At 40.9% G+C, this 26,944-nt stretch overlaps 1 protein-coding gene across 1 annotated transcript in view; it reads right to left on the bottom strand.

The window, feature by feature from the left end:
* LOC126267346 (E3 ubiquitin-protein ligase MYCBP2) overlaps positions 1-26,944 on the bottom strand; it is a 1,244,949-nt gene that overhangs the window by 138,571 nt on the left and 1,079,434 nt on the right. Inside the window, exons 53-57 of the mRNA XM_049972469.1 lie at positions 19,894-20,108; positions 13,619-13,790; positions 10,596-10,828; positions 2,557-2,706; positions 2,241-2,446 (exon numbers count right to left, since the gene is read on the bottom strand). Of these exons, the coding sequence (XP_049828426.1) occupies positions 2,241-2,446; positions 2,557-2,706; positions 10,596-10,828; positions 13,619-13,790; positions 19,894-20,108 (976 nt within the window). The remainder of the gene's footprint in view (positions 1-2,240; positions 2,447-2,556; positions 2,707-10,595; positions 10,829-13,618; positions 13,791-19,893; positions 20,109-26,944) is intronic.

Here is a 26,944-nt window from a genome sequence, read left to right as displayed (position 1 = left end):
ACACCAGAACCCACACAGGAGGAAGTGATACAAGTCATTAAGATTTTAAAAACAATAAGACACCTGGAGATGATTAGATCTAAGTGGAACTTCTCAAATATAGTGGGGAAAGACTGGTGAAAGCAATTCATAAAGTAATACTGGGCATCTGGCAGGAGGTGAGCACACCAATGGAGTGGAAAATAGAAGATAAATTAAATTGACTCAACTATCGAGGAATCCCCCTATTACATACTACATGTAGAATGTTCTCCAAGCCGCAGTGAAACCTGCTATAAAGTAAAACTGTAGGGTGAAATCTCCAGAGAAGTGGAAGTGAAGAAGGGACTGAGACATGGTAACGACACCTCCTCACTGCTATTCAGCTTCTGCCTAGAATAAGTCACAAGTCAGACAGAGTTAAACAGAGGAGGAACCATCTTTAATCAATCACTGCAGTATATAGCCTTCAAAGATGATGTGGAATTATTCACACGAAACACTGCTGTGTTAGCCAATGCCTATCAACAACTAAAAAGGGGTACAAGGAAACCTGGCCTGATAGTTAATGTTGAAAAGACCAAATATACTGCAATGACCGACCAATGAAACCCACCAAATCTCAGAGTAGCTGACAACGAGTTTGAAAGGGAGAGAGACTTTAAATACCTTGGACCGACTTTACAGAGACAAATGACATCAGCAGAAAGGTGAAAGCTAGAATAGCAGCAGGCAACAGATGCTGCTTTGTCACATTAGCCATGCTTAGCAGCTTGCTTCTATCACAGAAAGCTAAAATCCTCATTGACAAAACAATTATAAGACCAGTTGTTATGTATGGTACCAAGATGTGGACCATGACTGCAAATGAGGAAAAGGATCTTTAGCACTTGGGAGAGAAAGGTTCTGCATAAGATATATGGCCTAATATATGATCAAAAAGGTTGGCGCATCCATACAAATGCAGTATCAGAACAACTTGTTGAAGAAACTAAGACTGTCACCACCATCAAAAGGCTGTGGTAGGCAGGACACATGGTCAGAATGGAGGAAGACAGAACATATAAGAGGATTTTTGCTGACAATGCTGGAGACAGACAACAGAAAGTATGTCCCAGAAAGAGATGGGTGGATGGAATTGAAGAAGACATGAAAAAGCTGGGTGTCGGAGGATGGAGATGGAAAAACCATGGACCAGATAGAATGGCAGTATATTGCGATGCAGGCCAAAGCCCTTCAAGGGCTTTAGAGGTGAGGAGTAAGTAAGTGAGTAAATAAGCAAGTAAGAAATGTTTGTGGAGGGTGTAGTGTTGGGTGTGGTGGGTAGAGAGAGGAGAGAGGCAGGGAGATGTGATAAGGGATGACTGGCTAACAGCTAGCAAAAAGGTGGTCAGTTTGCAGCTAGGAATGTGGGAGGGAAGGTGACCTGTATATGGGTTGGCATGACTGTAGCAGCTGTAGGAAGCAGCTCACACTGAAAGCAATGTGTGGATATGAATTAGGTAGATGACAGAATGGAGAAAGGAAGGGGAAACTGTTGAGTGGAGAATGTGGGGACACTGGGTGAATCCCAAGTAACCTACTGTGCCCTCATCCTTAACCCAAGTGTTTCCCCTGCCTCCTTCCTGTTATCCTCACACAATTCATATCCCCACATTGCCTTCAGCATGTGGCACTTCCCAACGGCTGCTACAGTCATACCAACCCTGCATCTCATTCTTATCTGCCAAACCGGACACTTCCCTCCAAGCTGCTAACCACCCACCACCAGTCTCTCTCCCTGCCTCCCGCTTCCCTCTCCCTTTATCCACCGCACCTGACACTACCTCTACCATGACCAGTTCACCTGCCGCTGAACATCTGTGGCACTGTTACTTTATCCGTCATTATGTAAGGGCACAGGCGTGTGTGTGTGTGTGTGTGTGTGCTCATAAAAGGATAACTGTGAAAGCTAGCAAGTTTTATTTCCTTTGTGTGTGCCTATTGACAACTCTATGCTTCTGCTTTCCAGTGAGTGGTCTTATTCAATCCTGAAGTAATAAATATCTTTTTTCCACTATCAAATACCTAGTTGGAGAGTATCGTTGTATGGTTTTCAAACAATAACAGGATGTAACTATTATCTATCTCCTACCCTATTTTTTATTATGGTGTGTAAATTTAGACTCAGATGTTGCTTTCATATCAACTGTGTGTTTATCTTTAATTTCAAGTTTTATTATCATTGACAGTGTAAGAAAGGAAAGTAAATGTTGAAATACCTGTGCAAAAACACGTGGTCTGCTGGAGTAAAGCGCAGTCCCCAGCATCGCACAGCCATCTGTTGTAATGCTGAACCCATCGGCAACAGCAGCATGAGATCTGCGATTGTTTGCAGAAGTGTATGAAAAGTAGATGGCAAAGGATGGACAGCTTCACCTGCAATGCTGATGTCACTCAAAGGATGCTCGCACACTCCCCGAAGGTCCTGTACAAAGGGCAAAAACACATTAATTCCACAACTAACTGCATTTATAATGTCTGATTTTATTATTTTCTAAATCAAAGGAGCATGAACTGAGTTGATCAAAGCAATACCGTTTCATCTCTCTTATCAAGACGAATGGCCTCATCCTCCATATCAATCTCCATGTCTGTTGGAACTGGTGTCAGGGCTGCTACAAACCACCAGAGCAGATCATGCAAACTTGTGGGTTGAGTTACAGTGCGTAGTAACCAGTTGAGTGCCTGTAACAGTGTGCAATGGCACACAATCTAATATACAATGTAATCAACACATTGCTTATAGTAGATTATTTCATACACACAGGGTAAGTGGTATATTTACAGGAAGGGATGTAATATCAGACCACTCTTCTTCAGATACATATGAGATGCAAAACAGCACAGAGCCAAAGTATGGCCATGTCTGATGATCCATGATAGTCTTTTCTGCGTCATACAACAGTAAGCTTGCACATGAAGTTACATCAAAAGTTGTTGCTGCTTCTCAGACATTGCATCTGATGGTGTAAAAAACTCTACAGTATTCTGATGTAAAACATGCTCGCCATCTTTAAGCAGTCTTCATACAGAGCAGATTTTCCGACAAAGTATCATCTTGTGTATGTTCCACAGGCAGTGAGAAACTGCTTAGATCATTAAATCTGTAAAATGTGCCTATTTACTAACAGATATGTGAAATGTGGGTTCAGCTGAGAACATAAATTAGAAGTTGTGTCTTTGTCAGTTTGGTGCAGAATGTCACGTATAAACTGGAGTAGCACGTTCAGTTCTCTGGTATCATTTACTTTACTTTATATGAATTCTTTCAGGATACTTTACAAACACTGTGGCCTCTGTAGTACTATCTGAGAAGTTCAACACCTGGACTTTCATGGGCTTTGGATGAATGCTATACAAACATTCTGTAATTGTCTGTCAGAGACACATTTGTAGTCCCTCCCTCTCCTTTTCAGAACACAACCAAGGGTCAGAAATTGTCTGTCCAGTATCATTGTGATTCATTTTTATTTCAACAGATTACTCCCATTTATTAACAGAATGATTATTTTTCAAGTTGATTTCTATTTTTCACAGAACAACAACAATATTCATTAGAGGGACAACAAAATAACCTTAATGAAAAACTAAAGTACGTAGGTTGCTGGGGAGCACTCATATTCAAAAAGGTGAGATTTTTAAAAACACACGGTACATTTAATCATAGAAATTACAAGTGGTATTCAATAAGTAATGCAACATATTTTTAACCAGTTTGGCTTTATTCAGGATTCAAATACACCACAGTATTCTCCACTTTTAGGCTACAAAACCCTATTTTCCATCGTAATCTCGGTGCAATGCGACAGCTTTATGCCATCCTACTGGGAGGGCCTTTATGCCTGCATGGTACCATACTACTGGCCGAGAGCAGAGCCAATGTCTTTCTCCATCAATAAGCTCCCCATCACCCGTGTACTGCTTCCTGTAGAGTGCATCCTTCATCCTTCTCTGGGCCAAATGGATGGAAGTCGGAAGGTACAAGATCCGGGCTGTACGGTGGATGACGAAGAAAAGTCCAATGAAGTTTTGTGAGCTCCTCTCAGGTGCACAGACATTGCATTATCATGGAGAATGAGTTCATTTTTAGTTCTGTGGTGGCAAACAAAATGAAGTTGTTTCTTCAATTCCTGAGAGTAGCACAACACACTTCAGAGTTGATGGTTGCACCACATGGGAGGAAATCGAAAAGAATAATCTCTTCAGGGTCCTAGAAGACCATCACCATCGACTTTACCAGTTGAGGGAGGGACTTTGAACTTTTTCCTCAGAGGATTACCATTTTGCTTCCAGTTCAAAGTAATGAACCCCTGTTTCATTGTCTGTGATGATGTTCCACAAAAATTGTCTCCATCAACCGTGTAATGCACACGCAGCTCTGCACAGATGGTCCTTTGCTGCTATTTGTGGTCTTATGTTAGGTGGTGAGGAACCCAGTGAGCACATACCTTTGAGTGCCCCAACTGGCGGATGAGTGTGTCAGCACTGTCAATGAAGACATCCAGTTGAGTAGCAAAATATTTGATTGGGATCTGCCAATCATTTGCACTTTCCAACATTACATGAGTCACAAATGTGTGTAGCCAGCTGACACACAGGAGATTAGACAGGTTCGTATAACCTTGTTGCGATGATGACAGGTGCCTCTCCCAACGATTTGCCATGCTTTGTTCACTGTCAGGTCTCCGTAGACATTTTACAACCACATTTGAATATCTATTATGCTCTGGTTCTCTGCCAAAAGAAACTCAATGACAGTTCTCTGTCTGGAATGCACTACTATTACAGATCCCATTTTGAAGGCTATTTATAGCACTGCACCTATCGGAACTTCATGAAACTACAGGGACTGAAATGGAAATATTCTGCGACATCAAACAAAAAGTTCCGCACTTTCTCAACTGAAATTGGCTGAAAAAAATGTATTTCATTATTTATTGAACACCCCTTGTGCAAGTGATTTCTCTCATATCTCAGCATACCCAAACATTGCAACTGTTTCTAAAAACACAGTCCTATAATGTCGTTTTCCCCAATGAAGTTCTTTCTTTTTCTTATTTTAATCACTGATAAACAGATATGGTCATGTAGATTTTTACACCTACTGACTATAATGTAAGTAGCAAATTACTTTTCAAGTAAGAAGACAAGAAGATGAAATTCAAGCTGCATTTGGCAGGTATAACAAATACTGCATATACTGCGTGTGGCTTGGTAGCTCAGCCAGTGTCAAAAGAGTGTGGTTCAACCCCTAGACAGATCCAGAATATTTTCTATGAAAATAATCTATTTTCAATTTTTGAAAACATAATGTCAATGGATAGATAAAAAATCTACTCACCAACTAGTGGCAGGAGAACACACATATATGAAGGATAAGGAAACTTGCAAGCTTTTGGTATCTGTGACACCTTCTTCTGGCACAAGGTTTGAAAAACAAGTTAGAGGGATGAAGGAAATGGACTGGCAATGGTTAGGAAACTGGGAGAATTTGGTAAAGTCATCCAGAACCCCAGATCATGGGAGATTTACCGGACAGCATGAGAAAGAAAGACTGATTGCCGAGGTCTGCATTGCATGAGATTTGAAAATCTGAGCGCTTCATGGTGGAAGATAGGATAATGAGTAAAACACAGCTTACTAACAAGGCACTGTGCAATAATTAATAAAAGTTGAAACCTAAGTATACAGTATGTGGTAGAAGTGGAGAGACAAAGAAAAATAGACAGGTCAGAAAATAGAATATATAGAAGAGTAAAAGGGTGCAAAGAAACAAATAGTTACTGAGAAGAAATGCTGAGACCATTAACATCAGTTAAGACCAAGTGGTTGGTGAGAACCAAGGACATATTGTAACACCAGTTCCCACCTGCATAGTTGTAAGAAACCAGTGTTAGGTGAAAATTCGAATGGCATATGCGGTGAAACAGGCACTGAGGTCATGACTGTCATGTTGTACAGCACGCTCTGCAACAGGAATTTGTGTGTTGCCAGAGAACACCCCCTGTCTGTGTCTGTTCATCATGACTGATAACTTGGTGGTAGTCACATCAATGTTGAGGGCAGAACAGTTTCCACACAACAGCTGGTATGTGACAAGTGTCATTTCACAGTGGCTTTCCCTTTGATAATGTACGTACGTTTTGCCAGTCACTGGGCTGGTAGAGGTAGTGTTAGGAAAATGCATAGTGTAAGTCTTACATTGGAGTGGGGGTGGGGAGAATCACAATAAAACTCATTTCAGGAAATGATTTTAGAAATCCATAGCATTGTCAAAGTAGTTAATTAATACATTACTGGCCATTAAAATTGCTACACCAAGAAAAAATGCAGATGACAAACAGATATTCATTGGACAAATATATTATACTGGAACTGAAGTGTGATTACATTTTCATGCAATTTGGATGCATAGATCCTGAGAAATCAGTATCCAGAACAACCATCTCTGGCCATAATAATGGCCTTGATACGTCTGAGCATTGAGTCAAACAGAGCTTGGATGGCATGTACAGGTACCGCTGCCCAAGCAGCGTCAACATGATACCACAGTTCATCAACAGTAATGACTGGTGTATTGTGACGAGCCAGTTGCTCGGCCACCATTGACCAGAAGTTTTCAATTGCTGAGAGATGTGGAGAATGTGCTGGCCAGGGCAGCAGTCGAACATTTTCTGTCTTCAGAAAGGCCATTACAGGACCTGTATCATGCGGTCATCCATTATCCTGCTGAAATGTAGGGTTTCACAGGGATCGAATGAAGGGTAGACACACGGGTTGTAACACATCTTAAATGTAACATCCACTGTTAACAGTGCCGTCAATGCGAACAAGAGGTGACCAAGACGTGTAGCCAATGGCACTCCATACCATCACGCCGGTTTATACGCCAGTTTGGCGATGATGACTACACGCTTCCAACGTGTGTTCACCGCGATGTCGTCAAACACGAATGCGACCATCATGATGCTGTAAACAGAACCTGGATTCATCAGAAAAAGTTACGTTTTGCCATTTGTGCACCCAGGTTCTTCGTTGAGTACACCATCACAGCCGCTCCAGTCTGTGATGCAGCATCAAGGGTAACTGCAGCTATAGTCTCCGAGCTGATAGTCCATGCTGCTGCAAACATCGTCGAACTGTTCGTGCAGATGGTTGTTGTCTTGCAAAAGTCCCCTATCTGTTGACTCAGGGATCGAGACATGGCTGCACAATACGTTACAGCCATGCGGATAAGATGCCTGTCATCTCGACTGCTAGTGATACGAGGCCACTGGGATCCAGCATGGCATTCCATATTACCCTCCTGAATCCAACGATTCCATATTCTGCAAACACTCATTGGATCTCAACCAACGCAAGCAGCAATGTCGCAATACGATAAACTGCAATCGCAATAGGCTACAATCCGACCTTTATCAAAGTCAGAAATATGATGGTACGCATTTCTCCTCCTTACACGAGGCATCACAACAGTGTTTCACCAGGCAACGCCCATCAACTGCTGTGTGTATGAGAAATCAGTTGGAAACTTTCCTCATGTCAGCACGTTGTAGGTGTTGTCACCAGTACCAACCTTGTGTGAATGCTCTGAAAAGCTAATCATTTGCATATCACAGCATCTTCTTCCTGTCAGTTAAATTTCACGTCTGTAGCACGTCATCTACGTGGTGTAGCAATTTTAATGGCCAGTAGTGTACGTTCAAGACCAGGGTAATACCAAGTAACAAGAGGTGTGCTCTCAAGTTGGTTTTTTGAAGGATCAGCTGTACCAGGATTGGATGAGATCGTCCCAGAAAAACCACTTTTGAACTAGGCTAGTGGGGTGATTATATCCAGTAAAGGCTGTTGTGAGAATGGTGGTGCATTTCTGTAAAGAGTCTGCATGTGAACAAATACATCTGCCTCAAATGCCAAGACAGTAAGGGAGGGAAACTTAAAAATGTATAAATGTAAGTTGTTGTTTGTTAGTACGTTTAATGTGAACAGAAGTGTGTAGCTGACATTCAGTGTGGATGAGGTCAGCAACAATGAAAGTGGCATTGGATTTGGCATAGGCCCATGTAAACTTTGATTGGGAGGATGAATTTAGAGATTCTAACAATTTTACCAGCTGACTGACACCTCTATGTACAACATCTGCCATTGAGATCCCATCTCTCTGATACAAACTGACCTACAGTCCCTCCTTAAAAGCCTTGGCCCCTCCCAACAACAAAACACTCAATCTGCAGAACTTCTTACTCCACTCAAATCATGCACCCCAACCTGTTACCTTCTTCCTAAGATCTACAATCCCAACCAAATAGGCCATCCTGTAGTTGTTGGCTTCAAAGCACCCACTGAATGTATAACTGCCTTAGATGATCAACACCTGTAATCTGTAGAACAAAGACTTCCCTCCTATATTAAAGATACCAACGATTTCCTGGATTGTCTGAAACCTGTGCCTGTCCTACTCCCATTACAAACCTTACTAGTCACCACCGATGGCACCTGTGTCTATAACAACCATTGCCCACCTGATTCCAAGCCTATGATGTCCTTCCTGCTCACCTTAATCAACTTTATACTTACCAACAACTACTTCAATTTTGACGTATAAACGAATCATCAACATGGCTGTGGGAACCAGGATGGCTCCTTCCTATGCCAACTTTTTCCTGGGTCACTTGGAGGGGGCTTTCTTAGAATATCTAAGCCTTCAGCTCTAGGTTTGGTTTAAATACACTGATGAAACCTTTGCCTTATGGACTCAAATGAGGCTGACCTGTTAAAATTTTTGGAACCTCTAAATATATTACCGCCATTAAATTTCACATGTTCCTTATCTGAATCACATGCCATTTTCCTTGATGTTGATCTCATCCTCAATGAAGGTCAGCTACACACTCCTGTTCACATTAAACCTACCAACAAACAGCATCACTAACATTTTGACAGCTGCAATCCTTCCCATGTCAAACATTCCCTTCCACACAGCATTGGCCCGAAATAAACAAATTTGTTCCCATGCAGACTACTTACAGAATACACTACCATTCTCACATCAGCCTTCACTGGACACAATTATCCCATTAGCCTAGTTCAAAAGTAGATTGATCAGGTCATTACATCTACTCCTGTAATGACTGATTTCTCCAAAACCAGCTTAGGAATAAACCTCTTGCACACAGTATTATCCTTGTCTTGAATGAATTAATCAGCAACTTTGACAATGCTATAACTTAATCATCCCCTGAATGAGGTTCATTCTACCTCACATCCAACATTTCGCCCACAGTGCCTAGAATAGCTTTTCGTCACCCCCCCCCCCCCCCCCCCCCTCATTCTCTGCAATATCCTGGTTAGACCTTATGCTCCTTCTGCATCTATTTCCCTAACCTACGGCTCCTACTTACACACTTTAAGACTTGCCCTATGCTCCCTCCTGCCCCCACCCATATCAGGTCTGTAACTGGCAAAACATGCATTATTGAAGGGAGAGCCACCTTTGAAATGATGTATCATGTACCACCTGTTATGCAAACACTTTTTGGTCTTTTGCACTGGTATGACTGCCATCAGGTTATTAGCCAGGATGAACTGACATAGGCAGAAGGTGTACATTGGCAATAAATGATATCCTGCTGCAGAGCATGTTTTACAACATGACCTTGGTGCCTATTTCACCATAGGTGACATGACCTTCTAAGAACTCTGCAGGAGGGAACTGGCATTACAACATGTTCTTCATTCTCACTACCCACCTGGCCTTAGTTTACACTAATTTCTTCAGTCTCTGCATTTCTTCACAGCAACCTTCTTCACTCTCTTTTAGTTTTCTATGTATTTTATTTTCTGACCTGTCTCTTTTTCCCTGCAAACACCTTCCTCCCACCCCCTACACATGACACATACTATGCACTTAACTTTCTGCTCTTATTTACTACTGACCAATGCTTTGTTAGTAATCGCTGTCTTGCTTATTACTGTACCTCTAACCTCTAAGCTCTCGAATTTTCACATCCCATGTGGTGCATTCCCCAGCAATCAATCTTTCATTCTCATCCTGTCTATGTCTCCCCTGACCCAGGTTCTGGGCAGCTTTTCCAAACACTCCCCATTCCTCAACATTGCTAGTCCATTTTCTTCATCCCTCTTTCTTCCCCTTTAACCCTTCTGCCCGAGGAAGGAGCCAGTGGCTCCAAAAAGCTTGCAAATTTTCTTAATTTTGATATGTATGTGTTCTGCTGCTACTGCTAAATAGCTAGGATATTTTCTGTCACTTCTTTCATCTCTGAAAATGATTTGTTAACATAAAAACTGCCAGGCTGCATTGTGGTTTGGAGCCCAAATTAGTATGTATGTCCCCTTTAACTGGCAGTTCAAAGGTCAGAGGAAGGCGAGGGGGATATCATCTGTCATAGGATCATGCCTACTGAAACATTGTGATGTTAAAACCAAATGTCAAAGGCAGGTTGTGTCATGTTGTATTAAATACTACACCTTTGAACCCAACTGTTGAGAAAAGGCACATTTATGGAAAAAATAAATATAATTTCACTGGATATGGTCTTTTTAGCTTTACTTACCTGCATTGCATAGACTCTGCAAGTAGCTTTACGTAAAGCTTGCCTCATTGCAAGCTGCATATAATCGAGATTATGCTGCTGAAACAGGAACATCATGATTGGACGGTTCAGAAGATCAAGGCTACCTTTTGCTTGTTCTGTTTTGGTCAGTGACACAATTGCTGACTGATCTAAACTAGGAACTAACTTTTGTAGTGCTGCCGAGGGATAACATAATAATGAGGAACCACCATCTGAAAGCAACAACCACAAATATGTGAGTATAAACATTATGCAAAGCAAATGTATGCTATTCTACATCTACATCTATTTCTCCGCAAGCCACCCAACGGTGTGTGGTGGAGGGCATTTTACGTGCCACTGTCATTACCTCATTTTTCTGTTCCAGTCGCGTATAGTTTGCGGGAAGAATGACTGTCTGCAAGCCTCCATGCGCGCTCGAATCTCTCTAATTTTACATTCATGATCTCCTCGGGAGGTATAAGTAGGGGTACGTGGCTCAGGTGGAGTGAGTAGGTCCTCATCCAGAAACGCACGCTCTCGAAACCCGGACAGCAAGCTACACTGCGATGCAGAGTGCCTCTCTTGCAGTCTGCCACTTGAGTTTGCTAAACATCTCCGTAATGCTATCACGGTTACCAAATAACCCTGTGACGAAACACACCACTCTTCTTTGAATCTTCTCCATCTCCTCCATCAACTCGATCTGGTACGGATCCCACACTGATGAGCAATACTCAAGTAAAGGTCGAATGAGTGTTTTGTAAGCCACCTCCTTTGTTGATGGACTAAATTTTCTAAGGACTCTCCCAATGAATCTCAACCTGGTACCCACCTTACCAGCAATTAATTTTATATGATAATTCCACTTCAAATTGTTCCGTACACATACTCCCAGATATTTTGCAGAAGTAACTGCTACCAGTGTTTGTTCTGCTATCATATAATCATACAATAAAGGATCCTTCTTTCTATGTATTTGCAAAACATTACCTTTGTTTATGTTAAGGGCCAGTTGCCACTCCCTGCAGCAAGTGCCTATCTGCTGCAGATCTTCCTGCATTTCGCAACAATTTTCTAATGCTGCAACTTCTCTGTATACTACAGCATCTCTCCATTGATAACAACATGCTGTGTTCTGTTTGCTAAAAACTCTTCAATCCAGCCACACAGCTGGTCTGATATTCTGTAGGCTCTTACTTTGTTTATCAGGCGACAGTGCGGAACTGTATCGAACGCTGCCCGGAAGTCAAGGAAAATAGCATCTACCTGGGAGCCTGTATCTAATATTTTCTGGGTCTCATGAACAAATAAAGCGAGTTGGGTCTCACACGATTGCTGTTTCCGGAATCCATGTTGATTCCTACAGAGTAGATTCTGAGTTTCCAAAAACGACATGATACTCGAGCAAAAAACATGTTCTAAAATTCCACAACAGATCGACGTCAGAGATATACGACTATAGTTTTGCGCATCTGCTCGATGACCCTTCTTGAAGACTGGGACTACCTGTGCTCTTTTCCAATCATTTGGAACCTTCCATTCCTCTAGAGACTTGCGGTGCACGGCTGTTAGAAGGGGCAAGTTCTTTCGCATACTCTGTGTAGAATCGAATTGGTATTCCGTCAGGTCCAGTGGACTTTCCTCTGTTGAGTGATTCCAGTTGCTTTTCTTTGGAAACTTATTTCGATGTCAGCCATTTTTTCGTTTGTGCGAGGATTTAGAGAAGGAACTGCAGTGTGGTCTTCCTCTGTGAAACAGCTTTGGAAAAAGATGTTTAGTATTTCAGCTTTACGTGTGTCATCCTCTGTTTCAATGCCATCATCATCCCAGAGTGTCTGGATATGCTGTTTCGAGCCACTTACTAATTTAACGTAAGACCAGAACTTCCAAGGATTTTCTGTCAAATCGGTACATAGAATTTTACTTTCAAATTCACTGAACGGTTCACGCATAGCCCTCCTTATGCTAACTTTGACATTGTTTAGGTTCTGTTTGTCTGAGAGGTTTTGGCTGCACCTAAACTTGGAGTGAAGCTCTCTTTGCTTTCGCAGAAGTTTCCTAACTTTGTTGTTGAACCATGGTGGGTTTTTCCCGTCCTTCACAGTTTTACTTGGCACGTACCTGTCTAAAACACATTTTACAATTGCCTTAAACTTTTTCCATAAACACTCAACATTGTCAGTGTCGGAACAGAAATTTTCGTTTTGATCAGTTAGGTAGTCTGAAATCTGCCTTCTATTACTCTTGCTAAACAGATAAACCTTCCTCCCTTTTTTATATTCCTATTAACTTCCATATTCGGAGATGCTGCAATGGCCTTATGATCACTGATTCCCTGTTCTGCACTTACATAGTCGAAAAGTTCGGGTCTGTTTATTATCAGTAGGTCCAAGATGTTATCTCAACGAGTCGGTTGTCTGTTTAATTGCTCGAGGTAATTTTCGGATAGTACACTCAGTATAATGTCACTCGATGCTCTGTCCCTACCACCCGTCCTAAACATCTGAGTGTCCCAGTCTATATCTGGTAAATTGAAATCTCCACCTAAGACTAAAATATGCTGAGAAAATTTATGTGAAATGTATTCCAAATTTTCTCTCAGTTGTTCTGCCACTAATGCTGCTGAGTCGGGAGGTCGGTAAAAGGAGCCAATTATTAACCTAGCTCGGTTGTTGAGTGTAACCTCCACCCATAATATTTCACAGGAACTATCCACTTCTACTTCACTACAGGATAAACTACTACTAACAGCGACAAACACGCATGCAATCTATCCTTTCTAAACACCGTCTGTGCCTTTGTAAAAATCAAGATTAAAAATTAGCATTATATAACTGAAATACCTTGCCACTTTATTTTTCAGATGAGTAATGAAACGTTAACACTTAACTTTATTTTCCTACAAAAATACTTGGTGTAGTTTTTTTCCATGAGGCTCTGAGAAAGCATGTCAAGAATAGTATTCATAATTAACAATGTAATTGGTGATATAAATATGTTCTAAAACATTGAAAACTCACCACTAATCATTTCACCACTACTGTTGTTACGTTTCCGCATCATAATTATGCGACCATCTCCTTCTCGTCTGCTCCACGGTGCTCCATTTGTACCCATAGATATAGAGCGATGGAATGTTCGATTTCTGCTACTTTCACTCTCATTATCACTAAGAGGACCTTCTGAAACAGGCTGTCATTCATACAGGAATTATTATGACAGATAATCAATCCAAAACAACAAATAAGAAGGGTTGTATTAAAGCTACAATCATGAGTAAAAAAATTGAAAAAATTATAGGAACCCATAAAGGGATGTTTATTCTTATAATGTTGATCAGAAGCATGAAAACAACAATTTTAACCATTCTCAAATCAAATTCATGTGCAAGACATAATTTCCTTCACTCTATTTCAATACTTCTATATTTTACATCTATATTATCAAACCCACAGATGGGCTTTTGATCCCAGAACCTGATGCAAGTACTTTGATGATCAGTAATGTCTCAATGATATTTGGAAGCCTTTGTTTTTGCTTTCCCACATTTGTTCAGCTTTATCTGGAATACTGGGTAAATCCACATTTGTGAAAACACTAATGAAAACAGCCACAAAGAAGAGAATCATTTCATTATAATATTGCGCTAATAGTCCTTACTTACACGTACGAAATATACAACAAACTCTATTTATTATATTTCAGAGCTCTCCCTCCCCCTCTTTTCCTTACTTGCCAGTGAACAAGATGTCTAGTGAGGGTTCTCTTTTGTTTACCACTGCAAACATTTTATCATTCTATTCTGAATGTTTGATAAACTATGAAGTTAGCAACAACTGATACAGATCTTTGTCTCCCATGAAATTGATGACAGACACATTCATCTCACCCTGGGGTCTGAGAAACCAACCACTCTTTTTAAGCCTTCCTCAACCTATCTGTCTTTTCTATTTGCAGAAGTAACTAATAATTCCAAAATCCAGACATAGATTCAGGGATGCTGTAGATGTAGGTATATTATACATAATAATTCTCTGCATGTTGCTAATTATTTAGCAGTGGGTTAATATTTTAGATGCTAATTAATAACCACCTGCTGAAACAGAAGCAAATGGAGTAAGGCTGACAAACACATAAATTTAACACTTTGGTGACAAAGCCCGAGTGTGGCTCGGGCCACAGCACCGAGCTCAATGACCCACGCCTGAGTGTACCTCAGGCCGCAATGTTTCATGTCGTGCAAGCCTCCTGTTGCTTGAAAATGACTTGTTTCATGTGAGAACATTGTACAGACATCTGGCTGACTGTCCCTGCTCTCTGTTGTCAGGTTCTAGAATTACTTGGAAAGAAGCAGTAGCCAACTTTAGAGCTGCCACCGCACCTGACTGAGCTCTTGTGTGTTTACATTGTCATCTTATTCTCATGCGGTTTCATTTGGTTTTATCGCTATCTGTGATCCCACAACATGTTCACTGAGTAATCAAGAAATTTTAGAGGCACTGGAAGACGAATTGATTGATTCTGGAGCAGAGGGAGAAATATGTGAGTGGAAACAGTCCGAAGAAGATTCAAATTCAGGTAAGCTACAGAGTGATATAATTTGTCATCTCTAGTACTGTTGCTTCAGTTCCTGGCACTGCAATTATGAATAAGTTACATTTTATTTGTCTTCATTTCGTCTTTTCTTTTACAGATGAATCTGATGACGAATATGCTGCTGTCCAAATAACTTCCAAGTGACAATGTTCTTCTGCTGTAACACTGTCTTCTGCGCCACCACAGAAAAGGTAGTGGTCTTCACAAACAAAATCAACAGATACTGGTTTAGGTTGTACATTCAAGGACCTACAGCATCCTTTGCCACAGTTCTCTGGCATAACTGGAGTAAGAGTTGCAGTTGACGAAAGATCCACTCCACTTGATGTGTTTTCTATTTTATTTCCACATTCCATGATGAAACACATAAAATCAGAAACAAACAGGTATGCAAAGTGTTTATGATAAACTGAAGGCTGGCTTCAAACTAAAGCCACACAGTGTTTGGCATTCATGGGTTGGAGTGAAGTTCCATGAAATGTATTTGTTTTTTGCCACAATTATTCATATGTGCCTTGTGAAGAACTCAAAATTGGCAGACTACTGGTCTCTATACAGTTTCTTTTCTAGCCCTTTCCCAGGATCTACAATGAGCAGAAATGGGTTCAAGGCCATACTTTCAAATTTACATTTGAATGACAACTCTAAGAGGTGGAATCCAAAATTTTCGGGACTGGTGCTGCCATCTGAAAAGGAGGAGTAGTAGATCTTTGCACTGCTAGGTGGTGAGAGCTGCATATCTGATGAGTCAGTATGTAGAGTAGCATTCAGCTGGGAGGACGTGTTGCGTGTCCACAGTGCTTTCCGTACTACTCAGAGTTTGGTGTGTGGCAATTTTACGATGGAACCACAAACAGGACACCGCATTTGTATCAAATTCTGTGCGAATCTTGGGAAAAGTGCTACGGAGACCCTTGTGATGATCCACCAAGTGTTTGGGGGACAGAGAATGAGCTGTAAGCATGTGTTTGAGTGGCATGCTCAGTTCAGGGCGAGCCATACAGACATCAAAGTTGATGCTCACACTGGGAGGCCTGTTAGCCGCACAACACCAGACATTGTGCAATCCCTCCTTCCACCAGTCTCTCATGGACTTCCAGAAACTTCAATCCTTAGCCCTTACCCAACTTGTCCTGAATCTCTACACTACTTCGTATAACCACCACCCCCAACAGCTCCTAACTCTCTTCAAAGTCCTCCACTTCTCAAACCCCACTCAGGAACATCATCCTAGAAGCCATGCCACACACCACCTGAAAAAACTATCCACAGTGCTAGTGCAACACCTAATAAGTGGGGTCCCTCTCCCTATCCCTGACAAACACCAACCACAACAGCACCTTCAACAAACCCCCCTCATAGCCAACAAACCTAGCCTAGCCACCCTACTCAATCTCCCAATCCCAGCACATACCCCACACAGACCAAATCGCAACTATAACCACAGTCAAATGCCAGATATCACCAGTCCCAATTCAGTTCTAAACCTCTCATCTAGATCCCTCTCTCCTCCAGAGACATCTGTTCTATCAAAAGGTTTAACCTTTAGCCCCACGCCTTAATTCAACCACACTGCCCTGATTAAAGATCTCCTCTCATTCACCCAGAACCTCAACTGGAAATACCACTTCACCACCCAAATACAGCCCCCAAATACTAGACAGTGTTGAAACCTGTCTAGAACAGTTCCGACCGCCTTCTCAAAGGGATCCTCCTCCCCTCCTCCAAAACCATCCCTTGCAGACATTTCAGGAATTCCTCACATCCAGAGATTCTGCCCAGCCCTTCTTGAAGAACATCCCGACAACCCCCAACAGCACCCCAGCCAAATCCCGTGCCATTAAGGAGCTGATAACAGACCGCTCTATTGTCGTCCTCCCGGTGGATAAAGGCTCCACAACTGTGGTACTTGACTGTGTGGAGTATGTGGCAGAAGGGCTGTGTCAACTCTCTGACACCTCAACCTACAAAGCTGTTACCCACGATCCCATTCCCTCCATCCAGACTGAGCTGCAGAAAATCTTAAAAATCCAAGGTCCCTCAAGAAGCCTCACAACGGCTTCCACAGACCTACTCACTCCACCTGAGCCACGTACCCCTACCTTCTACCTATTACCCAAAATCCACAAAGAGAACCATCCTGGCCGTCCCATTGTAGCAGGCTTCAAAGCCCCAACAGAATGTATCTCAGCTCTGGTAGACCAACACCTCCAACCTATCACCCGCAGACTCCCATCCTACATCAAAGACACAGACGGTTCAAATGGCTCTGAGCACTATGGGACTTAATTGCTGTGGTCATCAGTCCCCTAGAACGTAAGAGCTACTTAAACCTAACTAACCTAAGGACATCACACACAGCCATGCCCGAGGCAGAATTCGAACCTGCGACCATAGCGGTCGCGCAGTTCCAGACTGTAGTGCCTAGAATCGCTCGGCCACTTCGGCTGGCTCAAAGACAAAAACCACTTGCTAGAAAGCCTAAAATCCATTTCCACTCCGCTCCCACCTGAAACCTTTCTTGTCACCATAGATGCCACACCACTTTACACAAACATCCCACATACCCATGGTCTCTCTGCCCTTGAACACTACCTATCCCAATGTCCACCTGAAGATCTTCCAAATACCTCGTTCCTTATAACACTTACCAACTTCATCCTCACCCATAATCACTTCACCTTTGAAGGCCAGACCTACAAACAAATCAGAGGAATGGCCATGGGAACCAGGATGGCTCCGTCCTATGCCAAACTCTTCAGGGGTCGCAAGGAAGAGGCTTTCCTGAAGACCCAACAGCTGCTTCCCCTAGCCTGGTATAGGTTTATAGATGACATCTTTGTGGTCTGGACTCATGGTGAAGAAACACTCCTTAATTTCCTCCATAACCTCAACTCCTTTTTGAATCTGAATTTCACCTGGTCCTTCTCCAAAACCCAAGCCACCTTCCTGGATGCTGACCTTCATCTTGCTGAAGCTCACATCCACACCTCTGTCCACATCAAACCCACAAACAAACAACAGTACCTTCACTCTGATATCTGCCATCCATTCCACATCAAACGTTCCCTTCCCTACAGCCTAGGTACTCATGGTAAACGTTATCTGCTCCAGTGACGAATCCCTCAACAATTACACCAATAACCTGACCAGTGCTTTCCTCTCCCGCAACTACCCTGCAGACCTTGTCCACAAACTGATCTTCCGAGCAGTACATTCCTCCCCATACAACCATAATGTTCCTACCCCCAGACCACACAGAAGCATCCAGCTTGTCACCCAACATTATCCTGGCCTCGAATACATCAACAAATTACTCCGGCACGGATATGACTTTCTCAAGTCAAGCCCTGAAATGAGATTATCCCTTGACAATATTCTCCCCACACCACCCAGAGTTCCCTTTCATCGCCTCCATAACCTTCGTAGCATCCTTGTCAAACCCAACAATATTCCCAGGCCACCTTCTCTACTCAGCAGCTCGTACCCCTGAAACTGACCCCGCTGCAAAACCTGCCCCACTCATCCCCCCACAACCACCTACTCCTGCCCCCCTACTCGTAAAACATACACAATTCAAGGCAGAGCCACATGTGAAACTACACATGTCATTTATCAGTTGACATGCCTGCACTGCACAGCCTTTTACATTGGTATGACAACAACTAAACTGGCTGAGCACATGAAAGGGCACAGACGAACTGTCCGCCTAGGAGATGTCCAATACCCAATAGCGGAGCATGCCCTCCAGCATAATTCTAGGGACCTAGGAACATGCTACACCGTACGTGCCATTTGGCTTCTCCCACCCAACACCAGACCCTCGGAACTGCGGAGATGGGAACTTGCACTCTAACACAGCCTTTCATCCCGCCATCCCCCTGGACTGAACCTATGTTAACCAACCTCACTTCCATTTACTCTTCAGTCTTCTTCTCTTTCCCTTTCCTCTTTAGCCATTCACGCATCTTTTCATCCTACATAGTTGTGTTTGTCTTTATACCATATACCTCTTTACTTCTGTGTGCATCCTCTTTGGTTTGAAGCTGGCACAGTACTTACATTAGAATATCTTTGGCTTCCCTCTGACACCCATGCCTCCATCTTTGCTACCCTCCCTGTTTACCTTTCCCCTGTTGCTTCATAACCTTGGTTGTGAGCGACTGAATCCACTTTCCCTTCTTCCCCTTTTTTCCCCTCTCTCCTCCCTGACAAAGGAACAAAGTTCCGAAAGCTAGGATACGTAAATTTTTTATTCTGTTTTGTGTATCTATCACCTGTACTGAGCTGAAGTAAGTACTGGCCAGCCACTGTATCTCTTTGTTAGAATTTGTTTCACAAAATACAGTTATGTGTGAATGTGCTGAAATCCACATGTTGCACTTTTTTTTTTTTTGAGTGAAAATGATACTTTCTGTACCATCATTGCACAGCTTGTAATGTATCGGAGAACTGCAATAGAGGTCAAAAGTAAACCTTGAAGCTTGGTCTTTTTTTAATATGTATTGCCCTTTAAGAAACATCTAGCACAGATGTGACAGTAATAACTGAAAGAATTGCATAAATAACTGGTTTTCTGGGCCCAAAATTTTCCTAAGTGGCTGGACCTTAAGGTGTTAAAAACACAGTTGAATCCTGAACTTCAAAATTTTCAAAAAACAGGAAAGTTTCAAGAAAGATACAGAACACTTGCACATACCCTCCCAGAAAGAAAGCCATTTGTGCCACCATTAAAACCCGTCACTGCCCCATTTTGTCTTCTAAGAGATTCTTCAAGAAAAGACACAGGTGTGTCATCTTGTGGCTGATGAGATGGGTGAATGCCCAGAGCCTGTAAACACTGGAATGGCCCCGCTGGAGGAAAGGGCCCTGATGACTCAGGAGGACTGTAGTTCTCAGCAACTGAGGGCATTCCTGTAATAATAAAATGGTGAATCATTCACAAGAACTATATATATATATATATATATATATATATATATATATATATATATATATATATATATATATATATATATAAAATAGAAATAAACTTCCACATGGGAAAAATGTATTAAAAACAAAGATTCCAAGACTTACCAAGCAGGAAAGCGCCGGCAGACAGGCACATGAACAAAACACTTTCCTGACGAAGCAACTGCCAGTTGCGAAAGCTCGTAATTCTGTGTGTGTGTTTGTGTGTTTTGTTCATGTGCCTGTCTGCCGGCGCTTTCCCGCTTGTTTTTAATATATATATATATATATATATATATATATAAACAGATAGGCACAATAAATAAAACACACAAACACACACACAGAATTTCTAGCTTTCGCAACCGACGGTTGCTTCTTCAGGAAAGAGGGAAGGAGAGGGAAAGACGAAAGGATGTGGGTTTTAAGGGAGAGGGTAAGGAGTCATTCCAATCCCGGGAGCGGAAAGACTTCCCTTAGGGGGAAAAAAGGACAGGTGTACACTCGCACACACACACACACATATCCATCCGCACATACACAGCCCTTAAAACCCACATCCTTTCGTCTTTCCCTCTCCTTCCCTCTTTCCTGAAGAAGCAACCGTCGGTTGCGAAAGCTAGAAATTCTGTGTGTGTGTTTGTGTGTTTTATTTATTGTGCCTATCTACCGGCGCTTTCCTGCTTGGTAAGTCTTGGAATATTTGTTTTTAATACTATGATTATGATAATGGTGCCACTATCCTATTTTGGGTCACTGGTACTGAGTGTTTTCTTCACAAATACTAAAGCTATCTACTTTTTCTGAATAAAGTCTGTCTTAGTATAAACTGCAGTCAATATGCATCCTAACATCCCAGGTGAAACTCATCTTACAACAGTATATGTTAAAATTTAAATAAGCAGTCCTCTGTTACGGCAGAAGTAATGCAAATATATTCCTCCCAAGTTGATACCAAGGAACAATCATATCACTGTATTCCCCCGTGGGAACAACCACTGCAAAAAGCAGTGTCAAAATTATCTGTTTCCATGATGTTATGTTGGAGAGAGGGAATTTCAAGCCTCACTTTATTATGCAATTTCAATAGGCTTAAATTTCGCAACAGAATAATCAGGAAACCATTTTTCAAATTGATTTTGTGTGATAGAAACCTAAGTGCAAAATTCTGTCACTGGTGTAAACTTCTGAAAATACACATGTCAGTGACTTAAAAACATTAATGTCGTCTAATGGTTCTTTGGTGTACTTTGTAACTAACAGCATCATCTATCAGTTAACTTGTGAATTATACCCTGAGGATCATGTTGTTGTGGTAAACATCTGAAATACTATGCTGGGTAGATGATTTTAGATAAAAATTTCATTTATGATATCTTTTCTTACATGTTCCAATTCTGGTGAAATAAAACCTGTATGTTGCCCCAACATTTGCTCAAGTTACCTATAAAAACCCTACAAAAATTCATCTAGTAGGTATGGAGATCAACATGTTGAAACAGATATATATGCCAATTTTAGACAAAACTTTAAATTAGAATATCTTTTTTCCCCACGATCAGATTTTGATGAAATAAATCCTATATGCTACGTCAAGCTATAACCACCAACTCTGGCAGCTTAGTCCAGGATTCTGGTCCGAGCTGCTGGAGCTGGTAGTGCTGTTTGCATGAGGTGCACTTGCTTTTGTGAATGAATGGTGTGTGTTTCTTGAAATTGTGTCTGGCTGGAACTTAACATGGCATCTTTATGGGAAGTAGCAATCTGTCTTGTCCTACAGTGTTAATAAATACGATATTTTTTGTGTAAAAATTTGATCCAAGTCAAGTCGAATATGATCTGAGGCATTGTAATGTGAATGATCAGACAAGCTAAATAAGGTAAAACTTAATCCATGCAAGTGAATACCATTAATGCCATAACACATTACAGGAGAGTATCAAAAAGAATCATCCAATTTTTAAAAAAATCGTAACTATTTTGTTATCTGAGATTTGTGCATGAGCAATCTCTCAAGTTTCCTTGGTTACCACTAGGTAGCAGCAATGTGGGCTCACTTCAGCTCTAGTGAAAATGGTGTCGGGACAACAGAAAATGTTTCGTGTTCTGCATTTTGCGCAGTGTGGGTCAGTAATAACTGCTCAGAATGACTTTCATACTTGGTATGGTATGGATCCTCCTACAAACAGAGCATTAGATGATGGCATGAACAAGAGGAATCTCTCGAGTTTCCATGGTTACCACTAGGTAGCGGCAATGTGGGCTCACTTCAGCTCTAGTGAAAATGGTGTCGGAACAACAGAAAATGTTCCGTGTTCTACATTTTGCGCAGTGCGGGTCAGTAATAACTGCTCAGAATGACTTTCATACTTGGTATGGTATGGATCCTCCTACAAACAGAGCGTTAGATGATGGCATGAACAATTCTGAGAAACAGGCTGTTTGTGTAAACACAAATTGTCACACCGTCCCCAAGTGTCGGACACCAACATCCAATGCATTCACCACAGTTTCACAAGGAGTCCACAGAAATCTGTTTACCGTGCAACTCGACAGCTCAACATGCCCCCCAATGTCTGTCTAGAGTGTGTTGCATTGACGTTTCACAAGGAGTCCACAGAAATCTGTTTACCGTTCAACTCGACAGCTCAACATGCCCCCGATGTCTGTCTAGAGTGTGTTGCATTGACGTTTACACATGAAACCATGCAAAATTCAGCTACTGCAAGCTCTTCCAGAAGGTGACAAACACTAACGTGTAGAGTTCTGTAATTTCGTTCTTGGCAAGATGGAGGATAACAGTTTTCTTCCATGCTTAGTGTTTATGATTGATAACTTTCTTTTCCCACAGTTGGAGACTGATTCAAATGGCTTCATTTACCAACAGGCTGGGGCACTCCCACACTGACATCTGGAAGTGCAGGAATCTTTAAATCAAAGGATTACTGAACAACAGATTGGCCGCACTGGACCAAGTTCTACAACCTTACATTACAGGCCTCCAAGGTCACCAGACCTGACTTGTGTGATTATTTTTTGTGGGGATTTATAAAAGACTCTGTTTATGTGTCTCTGCTACCAACAACAATGAATGAACTGAGACATCGTATAACAGCAGCTGTGGAAGCTGTAACTCAAAACATGCTCACTGTAATGTGGAAACAATTTGAATACCGCTTTCACATATGTGGTGCATTACAAGGGGGATATATTTAACATCTATGAAAAGGTATTAAAAAGAAACTTTTTGAGTTTCCAGTTCATCAAAAAACAAAATTCATTGTATACGTTTATTAGTTTCAGAAATTTAGACATGCCAAATTGGATGATTCTTTTTGATACACCCTGTACTTTCTCCAAGTAGAATTTTGTGATCCATACAATCAAAGGCTTTGGCAGGATCACAAAATATACCAGTAGGATAATTTTCTTTCTCAGTTCTGCCAGAACTTCTTTTATCAGTGCTTTTATTTCCTTTACAGCATGGAATTATTTATCAAAAGCAAACTGAGAGGCATTTAACAAGCTCTGCTCAGATAAATAAGTCAGTATTCAAATGCAGGACACTTTCTCAAAAAGTTTTCAAATAACTGGAAGAAGTGTAATGGGTGTGTAGTTAGAGATAGTTTGCTCAATCCAGGTTTATAGGAAGTGCTATTACAATATATCTGAGTCTGTGAGAGAATATGTCCTTATACATTGATAGATTACAAAAATATCTTAAGAATTGCCCATCACTTCAATGGTCTTGTTTTGGGCTATTGGATGTTCATCTGTATTGATACTGTTGTCCTTATCCTTGTACCAAGAAATAAATGTCCTTGAATTGCAAAAAGAATTACTGAAAATGAAACAATGAAAAGATACCAATAAAATGCAAATCAAGTTCATTTAAAGTCACACCAAATGAAGCGCAAAATTACATATGGGCAGACAAATAACACTGATGCAGTATAATCATTAACAGAAAACTAAAATAACAAGTAAATATATAAGATTGGCAAGCAGCTAAAAATCAGAACACTTGAACATTTTTTAACAAATAAAAACCCAACAATTTGACATTTAAATCAATTTTGACAGCACTTAATTTTTTTAAATTTCTGTCCTATTTTATCATATAACTCAACATTTTGCTTAATTATAGATTTCTATGTCTGCTGCAATATTAAGGTAATTTAGGGAACAGTTACACAATGCTTCCCCCATCCCCACACATTTTTCATAACTGACAAGAACACACAACACACATTATATGCACAAAAGTACTTTTTAGATATTTTTTCTGAATTAACCTTCTAGTTTTAGCCACTTATAAAAAAAGTACATTAAATAAAGTTTACACTACAGGTCAAACTTATTGCACTCTTTATTTCACATTCAGATTTGTTGGCTTTAAAATTTTGCAATCAAATTCCAAGTAAACTACAATATGGCAGTCATTTAAACCAAGATTTCAAGACACTCTAACCACAAATTCATAGTAGAGGTTTTAAAAGTACATTTACATCTACATACAAACTCCACAAGTCACAGTATAATGAATAGCAAAGAGTACCTTGCACCACTAATACTCATTCCTTTTCCTCTCCCACTCACAAATGGAGCAAGGGGAAAACGAATATCTATATGCCTCTGCACAAGCCCTAATTTCTCTTATGCTGCCTTAGCAGTCATTATGCAATATGTACATTGGTGGCAGTAGAATTTCTCTGTAGCCAGCTGTTGCAAATGCTAGTTCAATAGTATTTTGTGAAAACAATGTTGTCTTCACTATAGGGATTTCCATTTGAGTTGCCAGAGCATTTCTGTAACAGTCAAACATTGATCGAATGTACCAAAAACAGATCTAGCAGCTTACCCCTGAATTGCTTTGGAGCTATTGTTTAATTCGACAGGTGGGGATCCTAAAAACTAAAGCAGTATTCAAGAATTGGGCGCATAAGTGTTCAACATGCCACCTCTTTCATAGATGAGCTATACTTTTCTAGCAATATTATTAAAAGGAAAATTATTACTCAGCATATAGCGGAGATGCTGAGTAATATTGTTATATTCCATCGTGGATTTTCCACTACACTTTTCTAGAATTTTCTCAATAACTGAAGTAGACCATTCACTTTCCCTGTTAACTTCCTTACACGCTCATTCCATTTCATATTGTTTTTACAATGTTATGCCTAGATATTCAAGTACCATGGCTGAGTCAATCAGCACAGCACTAACACTGCATTTGAACTCTACAGGATTGTTTTTCCTATTTACCTGAATTAACTTAATTTTTTAATGTTTAAAGCAAGCTGCCATTCCCTACACCAAATAAAAATTCTGTCTAAGTCATCCTGTATCCTCCTACAATCACTCAATGACAACACTTTCCAGTACACTAGCATCATCAGCATCCACAGACTGCTGCTGATAGTAGTCAGAGCTTTCAAGTACACAGAGGAGAAGAGCAGTCCCATCACATTTCACTGAGGAACTTCTGACGATACTCTTGTCTCTGATGCACACTTGCCACACAGATCAATACATTGGATTCTACTGTTTAAGTCTTTGAGCCAGCCACCTATCTAAGAGCCTATTCCATATGCTCGGATATTCGTTAGCAGTCACAATGGACACTGTATCATATGCATTCTGGAAATTTAAGAGTACGAAATCTCCCAGTTGCCCTTCATTCGAGGTTTACAAAATATTGTGTGAGAAAAGGACAAACTGAGTTTTGCACGAGTGACGCTTTCCAAATCCATACTGATTTGTGGACAGCAGCTTTACAGTCTCAGAACTCAGCATATGCTTGAGAATTCTGTAGCAAACTGACTTTAAGGACACTGGTATGCAGTTTGTAAGCCCATTCTTTCACCCTTCTTACATAAAGGAGTCACTCACACTTTTTTCCAGTCACTTGAGACTTGGAACTAGGTGAGAGATTTTGCAAACAAGGTAAGGTGCCAGTGCTGAAGAGTAATCTCTATAAAACCAAACTGGGATTCCATGCAAGCTAATGACTGGTGTTTTTCAACTTTTCCCATTGCTTCTCAATGCCAGGGCTTTTTACATCAGACTAGTCAAATAAATGACTGAAGAGAAGCCTTTGATCCAATTAGTGATTCTATGTACGATCAGATTTTTCTTGGGTTCTCAACAAGATATTTCACTAACTTACGACAGAGAAATTTGTTATATGCTTCATGCATCAATTTTTTTGTAGGCATACATGTGTCTACAAACTTTTGCCTATCAGCATTTCTGCATTCTTTTTGAACCAAAGTACAACAATATCTGTATCCTCAACTTTTTCAATTTTTGTTGTTTAACTGCAGTGGATCTTTTTTCGTTATTAATCAACACAAACTTTTCAAGAGCATCATTTACAACTTTCCCCACAACATTAAACTTTCCTCATAGTTCCTCATGTCCAACATACTGAAACTAACAAACGTTCAGTCATTGTCCAGGCAGGATGCCAACAACAGCTTAACTGCTCTTTCCAGAATAAAAAAACTCTTCTAGTCACCTTGATGGATTTACAAAATGTAGGAACCATGATTATTATAATGACATAATGATCGCTAATTCCCATCTCTACACTGACTTTGTAAAGAGGTCAGGCCTGTTTGTAGCTATGAGGTCTTCAATATTTCCACTGTGTGTGTGTTGTTGAACTAGTTGCTCAAGACCGTCTATCTATACCACCTACAATGACTCCACAGCTGTCCCATTCAATACTAAGTAAAATCTTTCCATAGCCAAGATTGCATAAATGCTTCCTTATTTTCGACAACTGGTTTCAA

The sequence above is a fragment of the Schistocerca gregaria genome, chromosome 4 (assembly GCF_023897955.1).
Source record: "Schistocerca gregaria isolate iqSchGreg1 chromosome 4, iqSchGreg1.2, whole genome shotgun sequence".
Taxonomy (NCBI): Eukaryota; Metazoa; Arthropoda; class Insecta; order Orthoptera; family Acrididae; genus Schistocerca; species Schistocerca gregaria.
This window is presented reverse-complemented; position numbering and strand designations above follow the sequence as displayed.